Consider the following 23,477-nt stretch of genomic DNA (forward strand, 5'->3'; position numbering starts at 1 on the left):
TTGCAATTGATCGATATGTCGGGCTGTGAACTTAATGAGTGTCGAAACGTTATTGAATCACATTCTTTTTCTTCTCCATCCTTATTCAGAGAGAACGTCAATCCTCAGGTGACCAATTTCCAAAGTGAACAAATGCCATTTTATTTCATTTCGTGCGTTACTTTTCATGGGGTGTATTGGAAATCATTAAATTACGTGGTGGAAATTAAGTGTTTATGTGTTATATAATTATAAGTGCTACATATTGTTATAGTCGTGAGGAAGACAAGTGGAAAATTGCTGGTGCATTGTATAATTTGTAGTTATTTTTACTAATAATCTAGCAAAATGATTTCGAATGGTGATTTGATATATAAATTCGCTTAATCGTGCATTATTTATTTCTCATTTAGTTTATTAAACTGGATAATATTTCATTAAAATCAGGAAAATTTCAAAATTTTTAGTCAACTTGACATCAAAGTAATTAAAGTGGCTATGACTGATAGAACGAATTAGTGTCATAAACGAATGGACTTTGGTTGCCGGTTGAGGTCTGTTGGTTTCACCAAACATTCATTCGTTAATAGTTAATGAATGTACATTTGATAAACCTTATTTGCCTTGACTTTTACCATTCAAATGAGCCATGCATTAACTATTAACGCATATTCATTTGATCAGATTCAGCTCTATCATTCGTTCATAATTAACGAATCTCGTTCAGAATACATAAATCGTTCTATCAGTAAACAATGATTTTTTAAATAAACAAAGGTCTGAAGCTGTGATTGTAGAAATTTGAAGCATTATCTTCAAAACTTCGGTTAGAATTTTGGTTTTTAAAAAATACAGTTTTGACAAATCTTAAAATAAATGAAAGCAATTAATAGTTTTGCCTCTTATTTTGGAGTCGGTGGAACGAATAGCCAACCAAACTTATTGAATCGTCATTTAATTATTCAATAAGATTTTTTTAACTATCTAACTAAAAAAAATCAGAAACTAAATTGTAAGAAATCCATACATGGATGAAATTTTAATTCTGTAGACGAAATTTCACCCGAGAGGACCACCCTAAATACACACATATGATATGATATAAAATTCAAATTACACGGAGTAAAAAATTGACTATAAATTACCCAACCGTATTGTAATATTATTGTATTTGGGCATTTCCGGACAATCACTGTAGCTTTCAGCAAAATTTGTCATGTGCTTAATAAAAACGATCCATCCATTAAAAAAAAATTATCTGACTATTTTTCATGAACGAGTAGATAAACTTTACTAAAGACTCCACACATTTTAAAGAGCGATATCGTAATTTTTGTTAAATGACCAAATCACAACACCACATTACCAAACGGTTGGGTAATTTTTTATTTCTTTTTCTGTCCGTGTAGTGCAGTGTAAATTTAAACGATTACAAAGTTTCCATTCACCAGCAAAATGAAGTTAAGAAGTTATGAGTTTTACGATTGCATGTCAAAGTCGCGTGACACATAAATGTTAAGCGATTGCCATCAGAACCTTTGATGAAGAATTACGTGTGTCTATCAGATTTAATGCTGGCTACATCTAGACATTGCCTCCGGGAATTCCTGTCCCTCCCACCCCCTTCATCGCCCTCTCTGCTTGCTGGCACAGGATTTTTTTAATGGAAGAGCGTCAGAGCGTATTCGTGGCCGATTAATGAGACACCTGATGATCATATAACGTCAGGTCGTTGCTGATCTCGCTCTGCGACAGCTCCTCACCTCCGTTAACTGATCGACAAGTCGAATCAGATTTCGATAGGCTTCATCCACTCAAAGAAAAATGTAGTAAAACGAATGGATTATTTATTGATTCAAACACTCAGGGTTTTTCAATAGTGCCGACGGAATGAGTCCTTCATACGGAATAACCGGGCACTTTTAATGGATTGCGTGATTAAACTGAACCCTTCAATCTTTGATTCTAAGGGCTCCAAAGATAAACCTCATGATTCCATCACATGGGGATTCAAATCTATCGTATATTGCTTGGGATTCCCTGACTATTTCATCACATTCAAGTAGTTATTCGAATGCATCACAGTTCATCGATCTAAAAACTTCTTGTGGAGCACATCAATGGAATCGCATGTAATAAGATATTTTTGAATATGACTTCGTTTACGACCTATGAGCAACCCACTAGGAAAATGAGCATTAAAAATGTTGAAACAATGGAATTCTATTATCATATGAAAAGACAGACATCCAACAAAATATATTCCGCAGAATCTATGATATTTTTGTCTCAGTACATCGTTAATTAATTTTCTAGAATATAAACACAAGCACATTATTTTTATATATTGATGGATATAGTTGAGATATTGGATATTGCTGCTAGTAAATAAGCAACGTGCTTCTAAATGAATTATATACCTTTGAATTTTTGGTATGTTACTAGTCTTATATTTTTTTAAATTTCGGCCCAAAGCAATGGCGTATGACTTAATGCTTTATATCACGCCTATGCAATATAATAAATTGTTATAATCAATTGGTCTCATCAATTTTGCATTTAGCAATTTTACAAGAAAACATCAGAACAATCTTTTTGATCCATTGTCTAATTATTTAACTAATTGATATTATTTTTTGTTTAAATTATTCGTCTTGACGCCTCTCGTCTAAAAACGTTCCACTGAACTCTTTAAAATGGTATTCAAATCCACCAAAAAATGATCAAATTTCACAATCTCGGTATAATAAATCGGTAGATAACTCTGAGCCAGTTGAACAACTCTCTTTTGCCGGTAAAAAATAATTAAAGAATTTCGAAAAAAAACTTGTCATGTCGATCCAATTTCCAAGTACATATTCCCAAACACTCGGGGATAGACTTTAGAGGGGTTGGAAAATATATGAAAGCCTTCAGAGGAGTGAATTTCTATTTCACTTGAGGTGCAGGGGTTCTATATTTTTTGCAATCATCGTTAATCGAGAAAGTTTCCAATCTAAAGGAAAGATGTATTATTATTTGAATAATTTTTGAATAATTTTTTTTTAGAACACTTGGTGATTTCAACTTCACAGGGGGTGAGACTACAGGCGCATCGATCCGAAGGGTGAAACCTTCTTCCGATGAAAGCGAGGGATTCCTCTTTTTTTTTTTTCACTAATTACAGCTTCGAATACATGTTTTATTTTTCTTTGAATTCTTGAATGATTTTTTTGGGCAAAACTGATTTGTTCAGGTGCCTCGGGGTTGTCTCGGAAATTAATCTACCGGGATTATACAATTTAATTATTTTTTCGGAAATTTCGTGGATTTTGGTCGAAGCTACACTGCTGCACTGATAGAAAAATATTGTGGATTCTATGGAATATATTTTGTTGAGTGCATGTTCTTTCATGTGAATATAGAATTCCAATGTTTCAACATTTTAAATATTCATTTTACCAGTAGGTTCCCTATAGATCGTCGATAATGACATATTCGTTTGAAAATAAGTAATTATTCCATTGAAAATATCTTATTACATGCGATCCCGTTATCGACGTCGCTTACAATAAGTTTTCCGATCAACGGAATGCGGTCACAGTTTAATAACAATTTAAATTTGATGTGAAATATTCAGAGAATCCAAAGCAATATACGAGAGATGTGAACCCCCATATGATCAAATCATGAGGTTCCTCTTTGGAGCCCTCAGAATCAGCGACTGAATCATACAATTTAATCCCATAACTCATTAAAAGTTCCGAGATAATTCCTATCGTCAAGAACTTATTCCGTTGGCATTATGAAAAACACTGAGTGTTTGAATCAATAAATAATCCGTTTGATTTACTACATTTTTTTCAGTGTGAATACCACTTTCTATCTATTCGTGGCTTTGCTTAGGAACCATGAAATGTCTCTAGAGACTATCATGGCTTCCGTGATATGATAGTTCCCTTAAAAAATGAGTTCACTTCGATTTGTTAAATTATAAAAACGCAAATTATTGGGAAAAAGCTTTTCGGTAAAAAAAAGCCCTACGTTTATTGATTATGCACTGTCCTAGAGGGGATGAACTGCGAAAGACGTCACAAAATCCGAATGTCATTTTGATTTGCACACACACACACACACAGTGTATGCTAATGCATCGATGCAATCCGCAGATTTCTACACACACTATTCGTAGGTTTTACTAAAATTATATTACTTTACTGTTTGATATTGATAAAGGAGGTTATCAAGTTTAGTGCTTGATGATATTGGAGGGATTTGCGCGGCAAATGCCATGTGATGGGCTAAAATCATCGTGTGATTTCGGTAGATTGGTTGTGTTGTTTGTGATATCTCCTGATGGGACTCGGGATCACTCGTGTACTCAAGTTTATTGTCTTTGACAGGCAGAGGTTTGATCAAGTTTTAAAATCGAACTCGCCATTTAGGTATATATATGGAGTTTAAGCACTATTACAAACACCAAGAGTCCGTTTTGTTCTAACTGTCCTTTTTGGGCCAGCTTAGTAACGGACGCTGTGACATTCACGACAGCCAGAGGCCGGGCGCCTCTGAGTGCTACCACCGCCTGTCGCTGACGTGAGAACGCGCCCGTATGTCGGTACAGAAGAGACTGTGACCGTACTTGTATAAATGTTTTTACATAGGGGATGCTTGGGGTTGAATGCGTGTGTTACAGGAAGGGTGGTCGGTATGGGAAATAAATCATCTCTCATTCATCTTTTACTGTCCTACATAAACACAAAAGAATCTCAAGGAGAAAATGTGATTACATCTGCTTTTAGGCCGCCGCAATGTGGCCTGGAGTACTACCGTTGGTAGCTGTGCTGATAACCCTTTTGCATCTTTCGAGGTAAGACAATTTGTTTGAATCTTGGACAGTAATTCATGTTGCGAAGTTGTAGGACTATGAAATTTATATTTGGATGAGATGCACTGAGGAAGAAAATTATTTTTCTCAAATATTCATTTGCTTCAGAGGAGTATTAATTTTTGCGATCCTTTATTTCAGAAATCCAATAAGCCCTCATAATTCTCATTAGGTCTGAATTGCATCAATTGTATTCCTCTAGAACATGATCATGTTAATTGCAACCTGGAGTGAACTCCTGCAATAATTGGGAACATTAAATGATACTTTGAAATTCATCTCACAAGAAAATCGAAAATTTCGAGAAAATGAATAATTATTAATGAAGTTCATTCCAGATCACGTACGAAATACTCATGCTATGATTATCATAATTTAAACTCTTGGAAGTAATTAGACCGAAGAACTACAATTTTGAAAAATAAATACTTCTCTGAAGTAACTGAATCTTTGGCAAAAATAAGTTTTTAACTCCCTGTAACTGGCTAGATCGGCTCATTTTTGGAAATGAATTGATTTGTGATTGAACGCCGTGAGATATTGAATCAAGTGGTCATTTTGCTTGCAGATGTTCGCCAGGAAAAGTCGACTACCGAGCGAAGGAGAAGGAGGTTCTGGACGATATTCTTGGAGAGAAAAAGTACGATGCCCGTATTCGGCCGAGCGGGGAAAACGGAACAGGTAAATATTCCATCAGAAAAAACCAGCTATTATGCATAAGTTGAATCCTTTTCACCAGGGTATGCTAGTCATGTGATTCACTATTTCACCACATTTGGTCCACCTATACAAGGGTTCCAAAACCGAACGCCGAAACTAAAGGTGCAAGTTAGGGGGTTAATTCAGAATCAAAAAATTTTCTGGAACTTTTGGCTATGATGATGTTTGTAGATCCAAGAAGGTGGATTGGAGTTCAAAATAAATTTTCCTAAATTCCCGAAGATCCAATTGCGCGACGTATTTAATTTAGATAATCAATAATGTCTTTAGCTATTCGATTATGGATAGAGGTGTCTCAATAATATAAAAACGGTTTAACTATCAACTTTAATTGTTTATTATCGCAGGCAGAAGGTATATCTTTCTGGTATGGTGTCTCCAGACAGATCAACTGACACCTAGTGACCAAAGATTTCACACTCTAGACCCATTTGACAAAAGGGCCTTGTCGAGGCCCTTGTTCATTCATTCATTTCTGTTTCTTCTTCGGTTCTATTTATTAAAAACATTCTAAACATTTCGGTACTGTTCGGAGAAAAACTATAAAAACTATAACATACTGAGATGGACTGAAAACTGCTATAGACAGACGATTCATTTTTGTCCACACATATCAAGCACTCAGGCAAAGAGAAACGATTACGTTTTTGGTTCGGAAGGTTTGAGAAAATGCGAACAAAAGGAGAGGGAGAAATGTGATTTTTTTGCAGTAATTTCTTTCCTGCCATTCGTGATCGCGCTTTTCGAACGAAAAACAGTCCTTTATTTCACCCGCTGATTCGAACCGTCGGGTGGGGGTAACACCAAACTCTTGCATTCCAATCACGAATAACCGTCCGTCCATCTCGCGCTCTTGATTGGCGCAACTTCAACATTGAATTATTTGAAAAGGATACTTCCGATCCAAAAGTTCCAGAGAACTTTTTGTTTTAAAATTATTCCCCTGCCTTTCCTCTTCAGTTTGGCCGCTAGTTTTGGGGATACCCTGTATAGATTTATGGGCGAAATTGATAAACGCCGGCTGATCAGATGAACTTTGCAATTTTTTGAATTTGTTTATTCGTTAACCTCGTCATTATGCGGCGCTAAACGCCATCTCCTGAATCTCTGGGGATTAATGCAACGCGAATGGGCGTCTTTCTTTCAATATTGGAATCCAGGTTGGATGAGATCCAAATCAGCGCTAGAAGGCAAAACGTGTCTCGTCACTGAGATCTAAGGAATAATGAATGACCGCAAAGCCGAAGGAATTTCATCTAATATGTGTATACTATACAAGAAAAAATTATCAAAATAGTATATTCTTATATAACATTCACAGAGATGAATGTTCATAAAAAATACGTATCTTTTCCGTAATTCCGGAGAGAAGTGGTATTATAGAACATTTTACAGAACTGTCTCGGAATTCTTCCTGAAAGTTACGTCATTTTTTCTGGATATTTCTCTACGTTTTGCGAACTGGAGTTTGACACTAGTACACTAAGAAAAAAATGATTGAAAGAAATTTTGTTAAATATTCATTTACTTCAGCAAAGTATTTATTTTTTCAATATTATATTTCTCCAGTAAAGTCATTATAAAGACAACACTCATTTAGCGTTCAATTATGTTAATTAGATTGTTCTAGAATATGCTCACGATAGCAATAACCTTGAGTGAATGACATCAATAATTATGAGTATTAAAAAATTCCTTGAAATTGTCCTCTGCAGAAAATCAGAAATTTAGAAAACTGAAAAATCATTAATGGATTTCATTTAAAGTTCTGTGCAACATAGTCATACCCAAGAACAATAACATTGTCGTCATTGCAAGCTAATTAAGTTCCTCTGGAAACGACTCAATCCAAGAAGTATAAGTTTTGAAAAATAAATACTTCTCTCCAACGAATAAATATTTAATAAAAATATTTACTTTTTCTCAGTGTATGGTATTGTATGTCAATTTTCAGTCGGTCTACTATTCCATGGGGGCCCATAAGTTTCCCGCGAATTGCTAAACCACTCTACTCGGTAATTACCAGAGTTTTCAATTACACATTCAACACAAATACAAATTTGTATCATACAAATCATTCCTGCTGATTAATCAGCTCATCAGTAGTCCACAACTCGCGTTCACATTAATTAATTAATGCATAATCAATTTACTCTTCAGATGTTGTTAGAATATTTCTTCTAAACTTCCAATTTAGCAATTAGTCAACCCTCTAGATAGGAGTGATTACAATTTGAGTTTCCTCGCATATTCTGCCCTCGTTCAGAATATCCATGAGGCGTCGTCAATTTTTGGGGTCGAGGAGGTTCAACGAATTATTTTGCAAGAACCACGAAAATCGTCCGTAGGACGGACATCAGTGAAAGTGCTGCGAGAAAGGGGGAGGGGGGTGGGAGGGCGCAATGAGAATATCGAGCAAGAAATTGTCCCGTGTCCATCAGAGGGGCATTTCCAAATCCAATTAAAGAGACCCCGGCGCAGAGGTAGGAAGCGATAAAATGACGAGAAAGTGAAAACCTCGAAGTAAGGAGCAAAGGTACCATAAAACGCATTAACTAAATGGGAATTGCGGGAGAAACCGATAGTAGTGAGCAAACTCCAAAAATATCGTTCGAATATTCCATAAAGAGAAAAGTCGGAGAAAAATGACTGTGCCGGGCACTAGAGTCGAGGTGCAAAATGCTACAATACTCGAATGTCTTTTATTCAGGAGTAATATTCAATAAATAAACCGATAATTGGATCAGTGGAAAACTGATACGCGATTTATATTATGTAATTAAGGCCAGTTTTCATCTAAATTATCGGGTAAGTTTATTAACTAAGAAAAAGGGACTGGAGGTAGTGGAAGGGGAAGTTGCGTGGTGTATAGATACTTGGTAGGTTTCGGCGATCGGCGATCTTTCGTGTATGAAACGTGTACTTGGCCGATACGCTAACGCGTATCTCGATACCCCAAGACCTTCAAAATTATCGGATATTGCTCGAGAGTTTCGTTGCGTAGCAACGAAAGGGATAACTTTTGCAAGTTAAAAAATCCGGAGCGCGAATTGCTAGGGTTTTTCTGCGAAACTTATCCCGATCGGTGCGACGCAGGAAAACTGGAGGGAAATTTCCGATTAATTTTGAAGGTCGAGGGATATTTGGCTGGATTTTTTTTTTCATTCCAATTTCAAGGAATTAAATGTCTGGCATTTCACGTCACTTGGTATAGTTTTGAACTCATAGTCGTGGCTTCCAGCGTATATTTTCTGTCTGCACAAAATGCAGAGAATTGTTTCTAAATTGTGGCTTTTGTCTTCATCGTATTATTAGGAACATTTTTTTAAATTTTTTGATCAACAATGTCCAAGGATTCTCTTCCAAATCTGCTCATGTCGAGGTAAAGTCTCTGAACTTGATTTTTTCTAATGACAGTTTTGGGGTTTGAAACGCGTACAAATTGTTTATCGGACATTTTCATTGCTTAGCAACAAACAGGGAAATATTCGAAAAATATCTGAAGTAAAACTGTTTTCCTTGAACCACGTGACGGGAAATACCATCATTTGAATGGTTGAAATTGAGATGCAAAAAATAATCACACATATACATTTCTATCAATACCATAAATTTTGTGGCATATTGTGTAATTGATGTGTAATTTCGTCACGTATTCCCGACTGGGTTAAATCGAAAATTGATTCTCTCCAATTCTAATTCTCTTCAAATTATTTGAGGCCTAAAGGAGGTTCGGCGGCGTTTCTAGTGAATTTGAGGGTAAATATCTGTAGTATCCGGTGGCTCAGTTGATAAGAGTCTCCGGCGCGATATCGGCAGACCCAGATTCGATTCTCGGCTGGATTGAAGCAAAAATTTTTTCTCCCTAACTCTAATTCTCTTCCACTTACCTGAGAATGTCAATGAACATGTCAATTTACGAAACAGTACTATAAAATTCGAAGGTGTACCATTTTTTATTTATGTTTATATGAAAAATTGCTATCAATCCTTTCAAAATTTCGATCTAGATCAGGTTATTTTATTGTGCCTTCGTTCATTTTTTATTTTGCCGCACAGCAATGTTTCGTCAACGCATTCCGATTGGTTGACGATGAGCGCCGAATATATCCGATTATGCTCGTCGTTGGATTTCGTCATGGGACCTGTTGCATCAGTCAATGAGTGTCCATCTTCTCGTCCCCCATTAGACTTTGGATTTTTACGAGGCCACTTTAGAAGTTTTCCTGAGCCGATAACGAAATTTTATTAGGCGGCACAGTAATTTCTCTCAGGCCTGCAGTTTTCGTCGAGATTGTGAGGTAGAGCAGTAATTTTTATCGGAATCACACTATAAAAATCCCCATTCTTTTTTCTCCGTGAACTGAATATATTATTATCTTTATGTCAGACAGAAATTCCACTGGGAAGCCCTGAGTTTACTTCGGAAAAAGAATACGTGGCTAGGAAAATACATCAGTAGGAAATTGTCTGAAGAAATACCTCATGAATATGTTGAACTTCTTGCCCCATCCGCCGATATAATAACATTTCTCCTTGATCAATTCGACAGGATCTCGAGGACAGTCGTCTCTTCTATTCGGTGGTCACTAGCCTGCTCCAATGTACCATTTCGAACCGCCCAATAACTGAAGATGTATTGTTTTCCACGCCTTCAGATCAAAACTGATTATCTCCAATTTATGTTTACTTACTTATCGAACATCGCGCATTGACTTGACGATTTTTCCCTCGATCTATTACTATCCTATTTATGAAAGCAGAAGCACATAAATGAAGTTCGTCCGAGTCGAAATCGCGTAAGGTCTTTCCCATTGGCCGATTAAATGAATGAAGTTTCGCGTTAGTGGAAAAGGCGAAAACGTTCGTGTTCGTAAAAGCATCCATTGTGAATCAAGTTACCTCTCTCATCATATTTATAACCAACGACTTTCACATTCGTTCTTTTACGGCGTGATCGCCCTTCATCAGTCTATGAAAGCACAAGCACATAAATTAAATTAAATTAACCACAGAAGTCATCGACTAACTTCATGTGTAAGACTTTCTCCTAATTGGTCAATATGTTTGAGGCGGGAAATCAAAATAGGGCGCGCGAAGCGCGCATTCGGCCTCGTAATTATTAATCTTGCTCCACTTGCTGCATTAGTTTCTATGTTTTTACAATATTAATTCACATTTGTTCAACTTTTGTTGTATACCGACAGTCGGTATAGTTGATTCCTAGGATCAGAGCCTGTCCACAGGGCCCTGGAAAGTTCCTCCTCTCAACGGAAAGCCAAGACTTTCTGCCCTCGGAAAAAACTTTCCACTCTAGGGCGCGAAATATCCAGTTTCTTCCCGCTCATCAAGGAAAAAGGACGAACTTTTCGAGATGGCGACTTGAAAAACAATTTACCGACCCATTCTAAATTATTCTCATCCATTACTTCTCTACTTCTCAGCCGATACCGAAGAAATAAGAGGTGCAGTGAAAAGAAACGAAAGGAAAAATTTCCCGTCCTGTTCCCGACTCTCTCCTCAATCCTTCCAATATCGTCCAGACGCATTAAAATTGACCTTATCACTGAAGCCTTAACAAATTGATAACGAATATTGCTCTAACAAACTGGACCATATTGAACAATTCTGCGACAAGTGCAATGTTAGGATAAAGACTCGCAACAAATATTTTGGTCGCATCTTCTTTGAGTCTCAAAGTCATTCGATCCGAGAATCTGAGCTCTGACTGAGTAAATAGTCAAATTCTACCACTTCACTATCTTCTCTATCGCTCATTGTTTGCACTCGCCGAGAAATATTCCGTAAAAATTACGGAACTCGCGGTTCTTACCGATTATGGAATCGACTGGGAACTTTACGCGACAGTATCGAACTTTTTCACAGTCGATTCAGTGAAAGTTTACGGAACTTTCAGGAAATATTCCGTGGCAGTTCCATAAAATTTCGGACTAAAGGATTTCGCTTCAGAATTACCGAAAAGACACGTAATTTTTCTTGATTATTTTTCCCACCCAAATTTCAGCCAATAGAATTGCACCATTTGTTGATATTTTGTATAGCCTACCTCGAATATCAGCGATTATTTTTCCCACCCAAATTTCAGCCAATAGAATTGCACCATTTGTTGATATTTTGTATAGCCTACCTCGAATATCAGCGATAATTTTTTGAATATTTTGGTAAACAAACGACACCTAACCAAATAAACCTCTTTTCATGTCATGGCACAATTCTCTTGGCCGAAATTTGGATAGGAAAAATAATCCCCTGAATACCACTCGAGCTTCAAAATTATAGAATATTTCCCTCTAGGTTCCCTGCATACAAATGAAGTCGTCAAGTTTTTCAGGAAAAATCACTCGTGCTTCGCACTCGTGATTTTTTAGCCTGAAAAACTTGACTCCTTCATTTGTTTGCAACGAATCTATCGGGAAATATTCGATAATTTTGAAGCACTTGTGGTATTATATGTGATAATTTTTTGAATATTTTGGTAAACAAACGACACTTAACCAAATAAACCTCTTTTCATGTCATGGCACAATTCTCTTGGCCGAAATTTGGATAGGAAAAATAATCCCCTGAATACCACTCGAGCTTCAAAATTATAGAATATTTCCCTCTAGGTTCCCTGCATACAAATGAAGTCGTCAAGTTTTTCACATATAATACCACAAGTGGTTCAAAATTATCGAATATTTCCCGATAGAGTCGTTGCAAACAAATGAAGGAGTCAAGTTTTTCAGGCTAAAAAATCACGAGTGCGAAGCACGAGTGATTTTTCCTGAAAAACTTGACGACTTCATTTGTATGCAGGGAACCTAGAGGGAAATATTCTATAATTTTGAAGCTCGAGTGGTATTCAGGGGATTATTTTTCCTATCCAAATTTCGGCCAAGAGAATTGTGCCATGTCATGAAAAGACGTTTATTTGGTTAAGTGTCGTTTGTTTACCAAAATATTCAAAAAATTATCGCTGATATTCGAGGTAGGCTATACAAAATATCAACAAATGGTGCAATTCTATTGGCTGAAATTTGGGTGAGAAAAATAATCAGGAAAAATCACTCGTGCTTCGCACTCGTGATTTTTTAGCCTGAAAAACTTGACTCCTTCATTTGTTTGCAACGAATCTATCGGGAAATATTCGATAATTTTGAACCACTTGTGGTATTATATGTGAATATTTCTCTCCGTGCACTGTCCAACTATACCCTCAACATCATTAACAAATTCCCTCATTTTATTATTTTCCATCTAAACAAATGAACACGTATTTTTTTCGTCTTTTCTGTGCATATGAATAAGTCTTACGTATAATCATTACTAATTATTATGAAAATAATGGGCCTATGGCCAGTTGCAAGTTCTCGTCAGAGCTAGAAGCGAAATTCGTTAAAAATAAAACAGAAAATTAATAATCATTTAAACACAACTTTGGTGAGCAGAGGAAAAAAAAATTTTTTTTATCTAAAAAACGGACAGTTACAGACCTTTCACTCGGAAGGAACAGCCATTAATATTTTTTTTGCGATTTGTCAATTTTTATTTTTTTCGAAATATGCAACTTTGCCATTCAAGTCTAACAAGAATATGTATTAACTATTTTTGCTTTTTTGCTTTTTACATTTCTGCTGTATTACTACAAACGCACATCTTTATAGATATTGGAGATGTTATTTCATCTGTATGGATTGTCCATATATGTATGTGTGATTGTAAAACTATTGAGATGTCTCTCTCCTACCAATTTTTCATCAGAGGCTGAAAATGTTCTAAAGAGATTCCCCATAAATAATTTATGTTTCAAACAGGGATACACGGCTATCTCTTAAATAAATATAAATAAACAATGGTAATTACCAGGGTCTTCTACATGTTCTAGTACTAAACAACTGTCTATTGATCACCGCTCATTTAACAATCCTAGTGAAATATTTAATTGAAAAATCCAAAAAAAAATTGATTCATTAAACAAGGGCTTTGTTATTGTTTGCCCTTAGATGGGCCGGCCATTGTCCGGGTAAACCTGTTTGTGCGAAGCATTGCGACTATTAGTGACATCAAGATGGTGAGTATACTAACAAAAAATGCCCTGTTGAGATTTTTTAACATACACTAAATTATTCATAATAATTGAATCATAGGCAAGAAAAAAATTTAAGGAAAAGATGTCGAGCAGAAAATGGTCTTATATTTTCGTGGTGTTTGTTTGTGCCAAACAATATGTATATGCAAGTAGATTAGTTACTGTGATTGCATGAATTCTGAATTTAGAATGAAGGAAATTATGTCATTTGACGACATTCAACATTTGAATTCATGACTGTTATATATTTATATTTATATATATACACTATCAGATAATGATTTGTCAACTAAAACTCCGGCTTCTTTAATTGCATATTCGAAGTGTATTAACAAATCTGTCCAGCATCTCTCACCTCCGCATAGTAATGTCTTAAAGTTTGTGTTCTTAGCATGTGCTCTTAAACTCCTTTTTAAAATAAAAATATTGTTCAAAAGTTATTTTATTTAATACTTCACGAGCTCAGTAGTTCATTCGTCTCGTAGTTTTTAAGGATTCATCGATTTGAAATTATTCGAAAATGGGGGTTAATTAGAAATTTGGTAAAAATTACGTATACGCGAAGATTCATCCTTAACTGGAGATAAGATCATTAAATAAATTAACAAATAACTTAGCGAAAAAGAATAATAGATAAAAGATTAATAGAAATAAATATTCATACATAAAATAGTCAATAGTTAGATAAAACAGTTGTATTGATTGTAGTTGATGCATTAATTAAATCAAGCCTTTCATTACCGTCCACCCACCGGTGGAGTCCCGCCCAATGTTTAGCACGTCCACTAAGAACTGATGCAGTAGAATTTCCGCAAGTGTCCACGGTCGGCCGTTTCAATTCTCGGGAGAACCACTTACAAAGGTGCCCTTCTACCCCAATCGGGGAGCGAAAGGCGCGAAAGCCCCCGGAGAGAGGTCCGCAATGAACAATAGGCGACTGAAAAACAAATATCTTTGTCAAATATTCTTTTATTTATTTATTTTTTATTTTATGCGTTTAAAGAGTAAATAACGCCAGAGTTGACTTACTCACACCATCTTCACTTAAAATTTTATGCACATTATTTTAGTTTAAAATATTGAGTATTTTAAATCTTCACATTACAATCGTTTAGATATTTACGTATCTCTTCGATGTACTTGTGGTCAGTGGCGTCTGAAAATTTTTTCGTAATCTATGTTTTTGAGCAGTTGACATTCATTAAATTAATTAGTAATTTTGAACACTCCCGGTGGTATCTTGCACAATGCCATCGCACGTGATCGAAATCTTGCCTTTCTGCCATTCATTTACTTGAGAAAAGTATTTTGGGGAATTTATTGATGGTCATAATTATTGAAGTAGTTCACTCAAGGTTATTGCTAACGTGATCATGTTTTGGAACAATCTACTTAACATAATTCAAACCTAATGAGTATATTGGTGTAATTACTACTGCAATGCTATTGTAATGAGAAATATAAGACTGAAAAAATTAATACTTCTCTAAAGTGAATGAATATTTGGCAAAAACATTTTTTTTTCTTGAGGGGGGGGGGGAAGCGCCACTCATAAGCAGAGCACGATAGGAATTCGTCAGAGAAGGTAAACGGGATTTCTGGCGGATCGCTCGATAGTTATTCGATGGAGCATCTTGACTTGATCACTTACTCAATGGCTTGTCTTTTGTTAATCGATGCCTAAGTGATGATCGATCAATCGATAGTCGATTGCTGCTGGATTGCCAGTCAGTGGTTGGTCGATTGCTACCGATTTGCCCGTTAGTCAATGGTCGATCTCTATTGGATAGCTAATCGATCCTCAGTCGATCAATTGACGAGAGATCGACTAGTATTTGACTGCATAACTTCATTCTATTGTCGAGTGATCCGTCATGAGTTGAGATGGGGGAATGATCCCGAGTGGAAATTTAACTCAGGTCTGCATCAAGTTCGGATCAAGTCAGACCTCATGTGTAATCAGGTAGTGATCCGAGGACTGGATCAGAACTTGATCAGGCATCTAACACCTTCACTCGTTCCGGACTTGATCAATCGGATCTGATCCGAACTTGATCAATATGACTAAATGTGAATTTGACCAGGCCTAACTGATCAAAATTTGATGAGGCTAAATAACCGGAACTTGATCAGAAGTTAATCCCGTCAAATAGATCCGGATTTGATCGAATGAACGCTCGGACTATGCTGCACGGTGGGTGTTGCGTCGCAACATGTTCATAGTAATGTCCATACCATCTTTTAACCATTTTATCATTATTGACACCTTTAGCTAGGCACAGATGAGATGGGCACTTTCGGGGGAATTTCGATTAAGAGCCTTTTTTCTGCAACGGAATTTATTGAGTAGAGAAATTCCCCATTTTTTTCCTCTTTTCTCCGGATAAGTGATTGTAGTCGGAACAAGCAGTCAACACGTGTACACCACTGACCGTTCACGCGCAGCTAGGCATTTTCTCCTTTTTTTTGTACATAGACATTTATCCTCGATACTCTGCCTAGCAGATGACAATTGTAAGCACAATACTCGATTTCCGCTCAAGTTGAACTGATCAGAATTTGATCTGAATAATCGCAAGCACACAGACTTCAGTATAAGATCAGGCCCATCTCATCCGAACTTGATCAAGATGATTACAGCCGAACGGACCTCAGGGTCAGATTAAGCTCACCATATCAGAACCTGATCAGAGTAATTCCGATCAGATGGAGTAAATAAAAAACTGATCAGTTGTTCATCAAGTCTCGCCTGATCAGTTGAACCTGGCTACCACCAGATCAAGTTCTGACCAAACCTTAGGTTCGCGTTACGTAATTTCCACTCCGGATTCCCCTCTTGCGGTAGGACTCGGTACAACTACATAGGTGGACACTTAGGGAAGTTGAACGTTACTGATTCTCCATTTTTAATATCTTCCTTCCCTTCTTCGCTCTTCGAGATTTTTTTGTGTATCGTAATCTTCCTTTTTTCTCCAAATATCCTTAACAGTGTCATTTTTATTTTTTACCGGAAAGTACTATGTCTGCGACTCCGGTTTTTGTCCTCAGTCCAACTTGACATGGTAAGTATTTCATGCTAAACTGATTTTTCAGAATTTTGTTAATTAATTTTTTATATGTGTATATCTGTCACGTGAGAGCGGCATTAGTTAAACATCCGGTAATTTAGAGGCAAGTGAGCTTGATGAAGTCTAGGTGCGGGCTTTATCAGGCTTGCCAGAGGGCTTTGATGTTAAAATACAGCATGTTAAGCCAGATAGCAGTCTATAACACCCGACCAAATCTTGTTAACGCGAAATTGTTGTGCGCCGGATGAGATGAATATTCAAAATATTTGGGCGGGTTTTACTACGATAGCAATAGGGTATATCGTTCATTCTTGAATATTGAGTATGTTAAATATGACGGAATTTTTTTCTCTCCAATTCTGATTCTCTTCGAATTATTTGGTGCCTACAAGTGATGAGGTGGTGTTTCTGGTAAATATGCGAGTGAATTTCTGCGGTATCCGGTAGCTTAGTCGACAAGAGTGGCTGGGACGATACTGGGAGACACGGGTTCGATTCCCTGCTGAATTAAAGCGGAGATTTTTATTCTGATTCTAATTTTCTTCACTGTTATTTTACATCAATTATTTTTCACACAGAAGACGGAAAATTTATGTAACAATTCACATATGGTGGCGTTATAAATTGCCGAGTAATTGGAAAACGAAAGATCATTTGTCGTTGGATCATATCTTCAGATATTTTCGCTCGCGGATAATAAGGTAGTAGAAATGAGATAGTTATAATGATTCTAAACGTGTGACTGTTAATTATTCTTTTTATTTTATACGTTCGAATGGCACAACCGCTCTGGTTCGTTTCCTTAGAGGAACTAACTAAAAAGACTAAAGGACCACAACACCCTGGACCTGATGACTCACATTAACAATGGTCCCACTCATGTACCTCTGTTGAGTATAGGAAGTAAATGACTTTCACTATTTAATTAAATGTCACAATCTTTATTCTGATTTAGTTCATATGCAATTTTTAGGAAAACACTCGTTTAAAGACTACTGGGTTGAAATTCCGTGTGCTTTCTTCGGGTAACCGTTCGAGAGTGCTCCCGCCCTCGGCTCGTCCAGGGTGAGAGGTCCGACCCAAAGACAAGGCTCTTGTCCTTCCGGTTGCTCACGTGTTGGGCTGTTTCGGTCATAAACGGCCCAAGTGTTTCCGCACTTCCCGGAGACGTTTAGACCCAAGAGAACAGAGTATACACATCATACTCCAAACTTTTCAGAATTTTCACCCATAAAATGGTTTTCCAATCTCAAGTGGAAACAAGAGAATAAAAGAAATACACATCGTACAAAGACCTATTCAGCCCGACTGTAAATTAATTTTTGATAAATAGTTTGAAATGTAAACTGTAACATAAAGCTCATCACGCATTTGAGCAATTATCAAAACAAGCAGAGATTGTGAGCATATGATAGCGAGCACGTGACAGTGATCATGTCATCAACGGATTTTTAAAACCCCTTGTCGCCATCAATCAATGGGGAGTGGACTTCCGAATGGCTAAAGAAAGTGTTCCTTCTGTGAAATCCTTGTGGGTAGTCGCGTTTGTTGAAAAGTCAAACCTTTAACTTGAAATTCTGCATTGACGATCTGTAAAAATGGGTAATTGGTTACCTGATGGTAAATAAATTCAATGACTTTTAATGCTGATTATCTTCTAAACGAACCATTCGAACAGAACAAGTTCGATATGAAACATTCTAGTGGTCAGAGAAAATTTCCAATTGATGGGGTTATGTTTTCAAAACTGAGAACATGTGGAAAGATTTTCGGCTGAGTACAGGAAAATTTACATATCTTAAGAACCTCGCATGAAGACATAATATGTGGATTCAATGATATAAACGATATCAAGATGAAAATTTTGGAAAAAAAACAAATAAAATTGGCAATAGCGACTGCCATCACTTCAACGTTTCAGACGGTCGTGTTGGATTCCGGATTGAAGATAAGAGTCAAACTTCAACTTACACCAAATCTTTATTATGAGAGCTAAATATAATACTTTGAACATACTCTTTGGATCTCTTCTTGGTTACAGATCTTACTTCTTAAAGTGTTCGAATTATTCTGATTAAACTAGAGAGCAGAGGGCTTGGGATTAGAGTCCTCTGAGGGTAGATAGAAGGGGTAGGAGTACTGGAGGGAGTAAGGCCCAAGGTGGGTGATTGGCTAACTCAGGTGAAGGATGAGCCTTGAGGGTTGGACTTACAGAAGTAAGGGAGAGGTATGACGTCTTGAAGAATTCAAGGTATTGAGGATTTGGGAAAGTATCGGATTAGTGACCCGAGGTACGAGAAAATACCCAGGAGTAGTCAAGCGATTTAGAGGGTTGCGGAGTGAAAAGATAATAAATAATAAAAGGGATAAAGTTTTTGGAAAGGTTTTGGGAATAGAATTATTTGGCAGATGCTTGGAAAAATATAAGGTTTTGGAAAAACAATTCTAGGAAAATAGTGGGTATACAACAGTCGCAATTGTCAATAATATCATGTTCTTCATTGAAAATCAGATGAAGACCATCACCCAACGCCACTAGACTCGATTCACGCAGATCCTGGTTAACTACTGCGTATTTGTTTCCAAATTTGACTGGGTTAAAGGGTCAGTTACCTGCACAATGGTATTTGTCCAACAATTCTCGATTTCAAGGTTACCACGTCCTTCCGTAATTTACTCTGTTTAGCAGGTAATGATGTCAGGATGTAGAGTCAACTAATTATATAATTAGATTTATCGCTCAGTTTTACCCCCAGTAAGTGGAGAGTTCTTTCCTCTAGCCTAGCAGCAAATTTCTCTTTGTTATCTGATGGTACTGTCGCGCTATTTATTTCGTTGGATCGTCCCACAGCTTGTGACGGAACTTTAAATGCAAATGGTTTCTCACTTCGTCGACCGGTGGTTTTATATGTTTTGTCTCATATTCTAGGTTATACTTCGGCCAATCTCACATGAATGAGAAATGCATGACGATTAAACACTGACTTAAACTGAAAAAAAAATCATTCTTGTCAAATCTTCATTTAGTTGAGAGTATTAATTTCTCGGAAATTTTATTTTTTGGATTGATCCTTCCCAGAGGAGCTTAGTTATCTCTCAATGATGACAATTTCATTACTCTTATTGGATTTTAATAATTGGAAGCCAGGTTAATGAAAAATAGACGATATAAGTAAGAGCAGTTTTATTTTATGATTATGTGTTCACACTTCGAGAGCAGTCGACGAACTGACAAACGATCTTGAAATCTCAAAAACCAAAGCATCGTCATCATGGTTTCCTTCTTTCCATGAACAAAGATTTCTTTATATTATTTAATAAACATAAACTGAAGTTTTCGTCGTAAGACAACACAGACGGCCTCTCCAGGAAACAATGACCTCATAGTATTAATATAAACTTATATAGGTCTGTAATGTGATCGTATTGTTTTTGCTCTTTTCAATAGCTCTTGAGTATGACTATGTTGCAAAGAATTTTTAATGAAATCAATTGATGATTTCTAATTTTTTTTTCATTTTTGATTTTCCGAAAAGAAGAATTTCGAGGAATTTTTTAATGCTCATAATTATTGAAGTAGTTCACTCAAGGTTCAAGGTATTCTCACTGTGATGACCAGTAATGACTTTACTAGAGGAATATAATATTGGAAAGATAAATACTTTTCTGAAGTAAATGATCATTTGATGAAAACGATTTTTTTCTAGTTTAGTGATAACTTATTCATACGATCCAAATTTCTAAGTTTCCCTTGAATATCGAGTTTGAGGGAATTACAATTATGGTAGACGCGATTTATGCGTGAAACGTGAATCTGCTGTGATTCGTCCTCGAGATATTGAGCCTCCCATCGAGATCTCGCTGATTCCACTGGGGGTGTGTTATCGACCGCAGAGATTGGGATGGTCACGGTCCCTGGCTTATACAACTCGTGTAGTTATCGGCACCACGGGTGTATTGGCGGATTGCGGGGGTGAAATCAACCCACTCATCCATGGGTTTATTTTAGTTTAGTTGCGGTGATCCGGTGATGACGCCCGGGAGGGCGACCGTAACGCGAAACGCACCCACTCGGATAAAACGGTACATTGGGGTAAAGAAAAGGTGCAAAGCCGCCTAAATGTTCCCTATTCCGAGGTTCCTCTTTGATTAGATTAATACCTTTTGAGAAAAAATAAATTATTAATTAATTTAAAAATGAATAAAGCTAATGAGAACAAGACATTATGCCTACAGGAAGGGAAAAGTCTGTGAAAAATTATTGCGCTCAACGTCACTGGGGAGTATGAATCGAAAGAAGGAGAATGGGACAACCTGGTCGGCCATACCATCCACATGGTCCCCCCTAGGGTACAGGATGTCTTAAGGGGTTACTCTCATGTGAACGCATACATTTTACCACTTTTTGGGAATTTTTTTTTATGCGACAACAAAATTCAATCATTTTAATTTTTTAATATATTTTTATTTGTATTTTGAAATGTACAAAAAAAATTTTTTTTTTCGTTTTTCACATTTTTAACATATATTTTTTTTAAGTCAAAGCAGTCCCCAACAAAAAGAGGTAGTTCACTGGTCAAGGTGATAGCGGCTGTTTATGTGGTCTGAGATAAAAAAATCGAATGGATTATTATTCAGTAGATCTGCGGCTATCGTCCCTACCAAATATAATCAATTTCATTAAAAAAAAAAATATATCGAACTTCAAAAAAAAATCACGAAAATCTTGTTCTTTTTCGTTAAAAATCGTTTAAAAAAAATATGAAAATATTTTCGAAAATAAACAATTCTGGTAGGGACGATAACTATAAATGACTAGAAGAACATACGTAAATTTTAAAGCAATCGGTTGAATACTTTTTTTTCTAGGACCATGACAGTTTCAGAAAATGATGATTCGAGAAAAAAGCGTTTAAAGTTTAAAGCCTGGTAGACAATCGCTTACGACACGTCGGCGACTATGAGCTGTAACCTATCAAATACTATGAATTTCGGTCTGATTTTTTTCACAGCATGTTTTCAATAGGTTTTACTGTCAAAATATATAAAAAAATCGTTTTTTCGAAGTGATCACATGAGAGTAACCCCTTAAACCCCAAGTCCAAACTGAAGCTGGAAGTTAGGGGGTTAATTCTGAATCGAAAAGTCCTCTGGAGCTGTTGAATCGGAAGCAGGCTTTCCAGGCGATTCAAAGTTGAAGTTCCGCCAATCAGGAGCGTGAAATGACCGGGCGCCTATCGGTGAGTGAAATGCAAGAACATCGATGTTAACCCCACCATATGGCCCTGCTCCTCCCAGGCGGGCAAAATAAACGATTGGGTTTTTGTTTGGAAGATGTGAACAGATGTGAGAGGAAGGAGAAGGAGAAATGTCATTTTATTTGCCATAATTTCTTTCCTCCCTTCCGTAACCGCATTCTTCGAACGAAAAACAGTCGTTTATTTCACCCGTCTGAAGAGACTACAGCCGTAGAGTGGGGGTAACACCAACACTCTTGCGTTCCAATCACGGATAAACGTCCGTTCATCTCGCGCTGTCGATTGGCGCAACTTCAACGTCGAATTATTTGAAAAGGATACTTCCGATCCAAAAGTTCCAGAGAACTTTTCGTTTTAAAATTATTCTCCTGCCTTTCCTCTTCAATTTGGCCGCTAGTTTTTGGGATACCCTGTATAATTGAATGTATTGCCCTTGCCGACAGTTGCCTACTAAGGACATCATCAGAAGGGTCCTATCTGGGGTACCCTTACTTTTTAAAAATTACATCTGAATCCTATTCTCCAACTCCGCAAACCTAAGATAATTTTCATACTGTCCCAACTTGACCGAAAAGCCCCAAATCACCAATTCTCAATTTAGTCCTACCCTAACAAGGGGAAAAAGGGCGACTTATTGAAAATCAATTGAACTGCGAAAATGTTGTCTTCTGAAATATCGCGATTTTTTTTTGTATTTGACCTTGAAAAGTTTCTCATTTCTCATTGGTCCCATTTTCGACGCTCTCATGTCCACCAATAGACGTATCTGTCATCATCTTCCCCGGATTATTGAAGATAGGAATAAGGAACTTCTGGGGTAACACGCAACCAGGAGACTCCCCATGAAACAAAATCTTAATGAAAAATACTTAACACTCTCCCTTCTTCATAATTATTTAATAATTAAACTGTTTTATTCTGTTCCGGCAACTTATCAGATGGTCCGACAATTGCCCAAGTCAACATCTATCTTCGCTCAATCAGCAAAATAGATGATTATAAAATGGTGAGTTCAACAATAATAAAGACGGTCCACAAGTCTTTACATCAACATATTGTGTATTTATAAAGTCACGTGTATATGATAAACGATGCAAATTGCACTTCTCTGTACTGTACTTGTATTATATTATACTCGTACTGTCGCGCAACCAGTCAATGTGGCAACTATCCCACCAAATTAACTTTGATAAATTTAATTTGTTTATTTTGATGTCATTATATTGATTATGGGTCTAATTCAATGCATTAATATAAATAAACAGTGAATCGTTTGAGCGTGATATAATTTATTTTGTGGTTTGATTGGAATAGAGGATTGACTGATGAATTTTTATGATTGGCTGGATATGTGATACGAAATGACAACAATCGTATGCCTTGTTTAATAAAAAATGTATGTCAAGTTTTTGTATTATCGTCGATACTGTACTGTCTGCACCACCAGTTCTCATATCTGATTGGCTTAAAAGGATATAATATTCCTCTCACGA

At 36.6% G+C, this 23,477-nt stretch overlaps 1 protein-coding gene across 10 annotated transcripts in view; it reads left to right on the plus strand.

Moving 5' to 3' along the window:
* The window catches only part of LOC135164611 (glutamate-gated chloride channel), a 42,419-nt gene that overhangs the window by 1,027 nt on the left and 17,915 nt on the right, over nt 1-23,477 (plus strand). For 6 of the 10 annotated variants that reach the window (XM_064125123.1, XM_064125122.1, XM_064125118.1 and 3 more), the window contains 3 exons: nt 4,761-4,828; nt 5,415-5,527; nt 13,573-13,640. In XM_064125123.1, the coding sequence (XP_063981193.1) occupies nt 4,770-4,828; nt 5,415-5,527; nt 13,573-13,640 (240 nt within the window). In that variant the 5' untranslated portion in view covers nt 4,761-4,769. Of the gene's footprint in view, nt 1-4,605; nt 4,667-4,760; nt 4,829-5,414; nt 5,528-13,572; nt 13,641-22,922; nt 22,991-23,477 lie in introns of those variants that run through there. The other 4 variants (XM_064125119.1, XM_064125127.1, XM_064125121.1 and 1 more) reach the window with 3 other exon arrangements.

This window comes from Diachasmimorpha longicaudata, chromosome 7 (genome assembly GCF_034640455.1).
Source record: "Diachasmimorpha longicaudata isolate KC_UGA_2023 chromosome 7, iyDiaLong2, whole genome shotgun sequence".
In the NCBI taxonomy this organism is placed as follows: domain Eukaryota; kingdom Metazoa; phylum Arthropoda; class Insecta; order Hymenoptera; family Braconidae; genus Diachasmimorpha; species Diachasmimorpha longicaudata.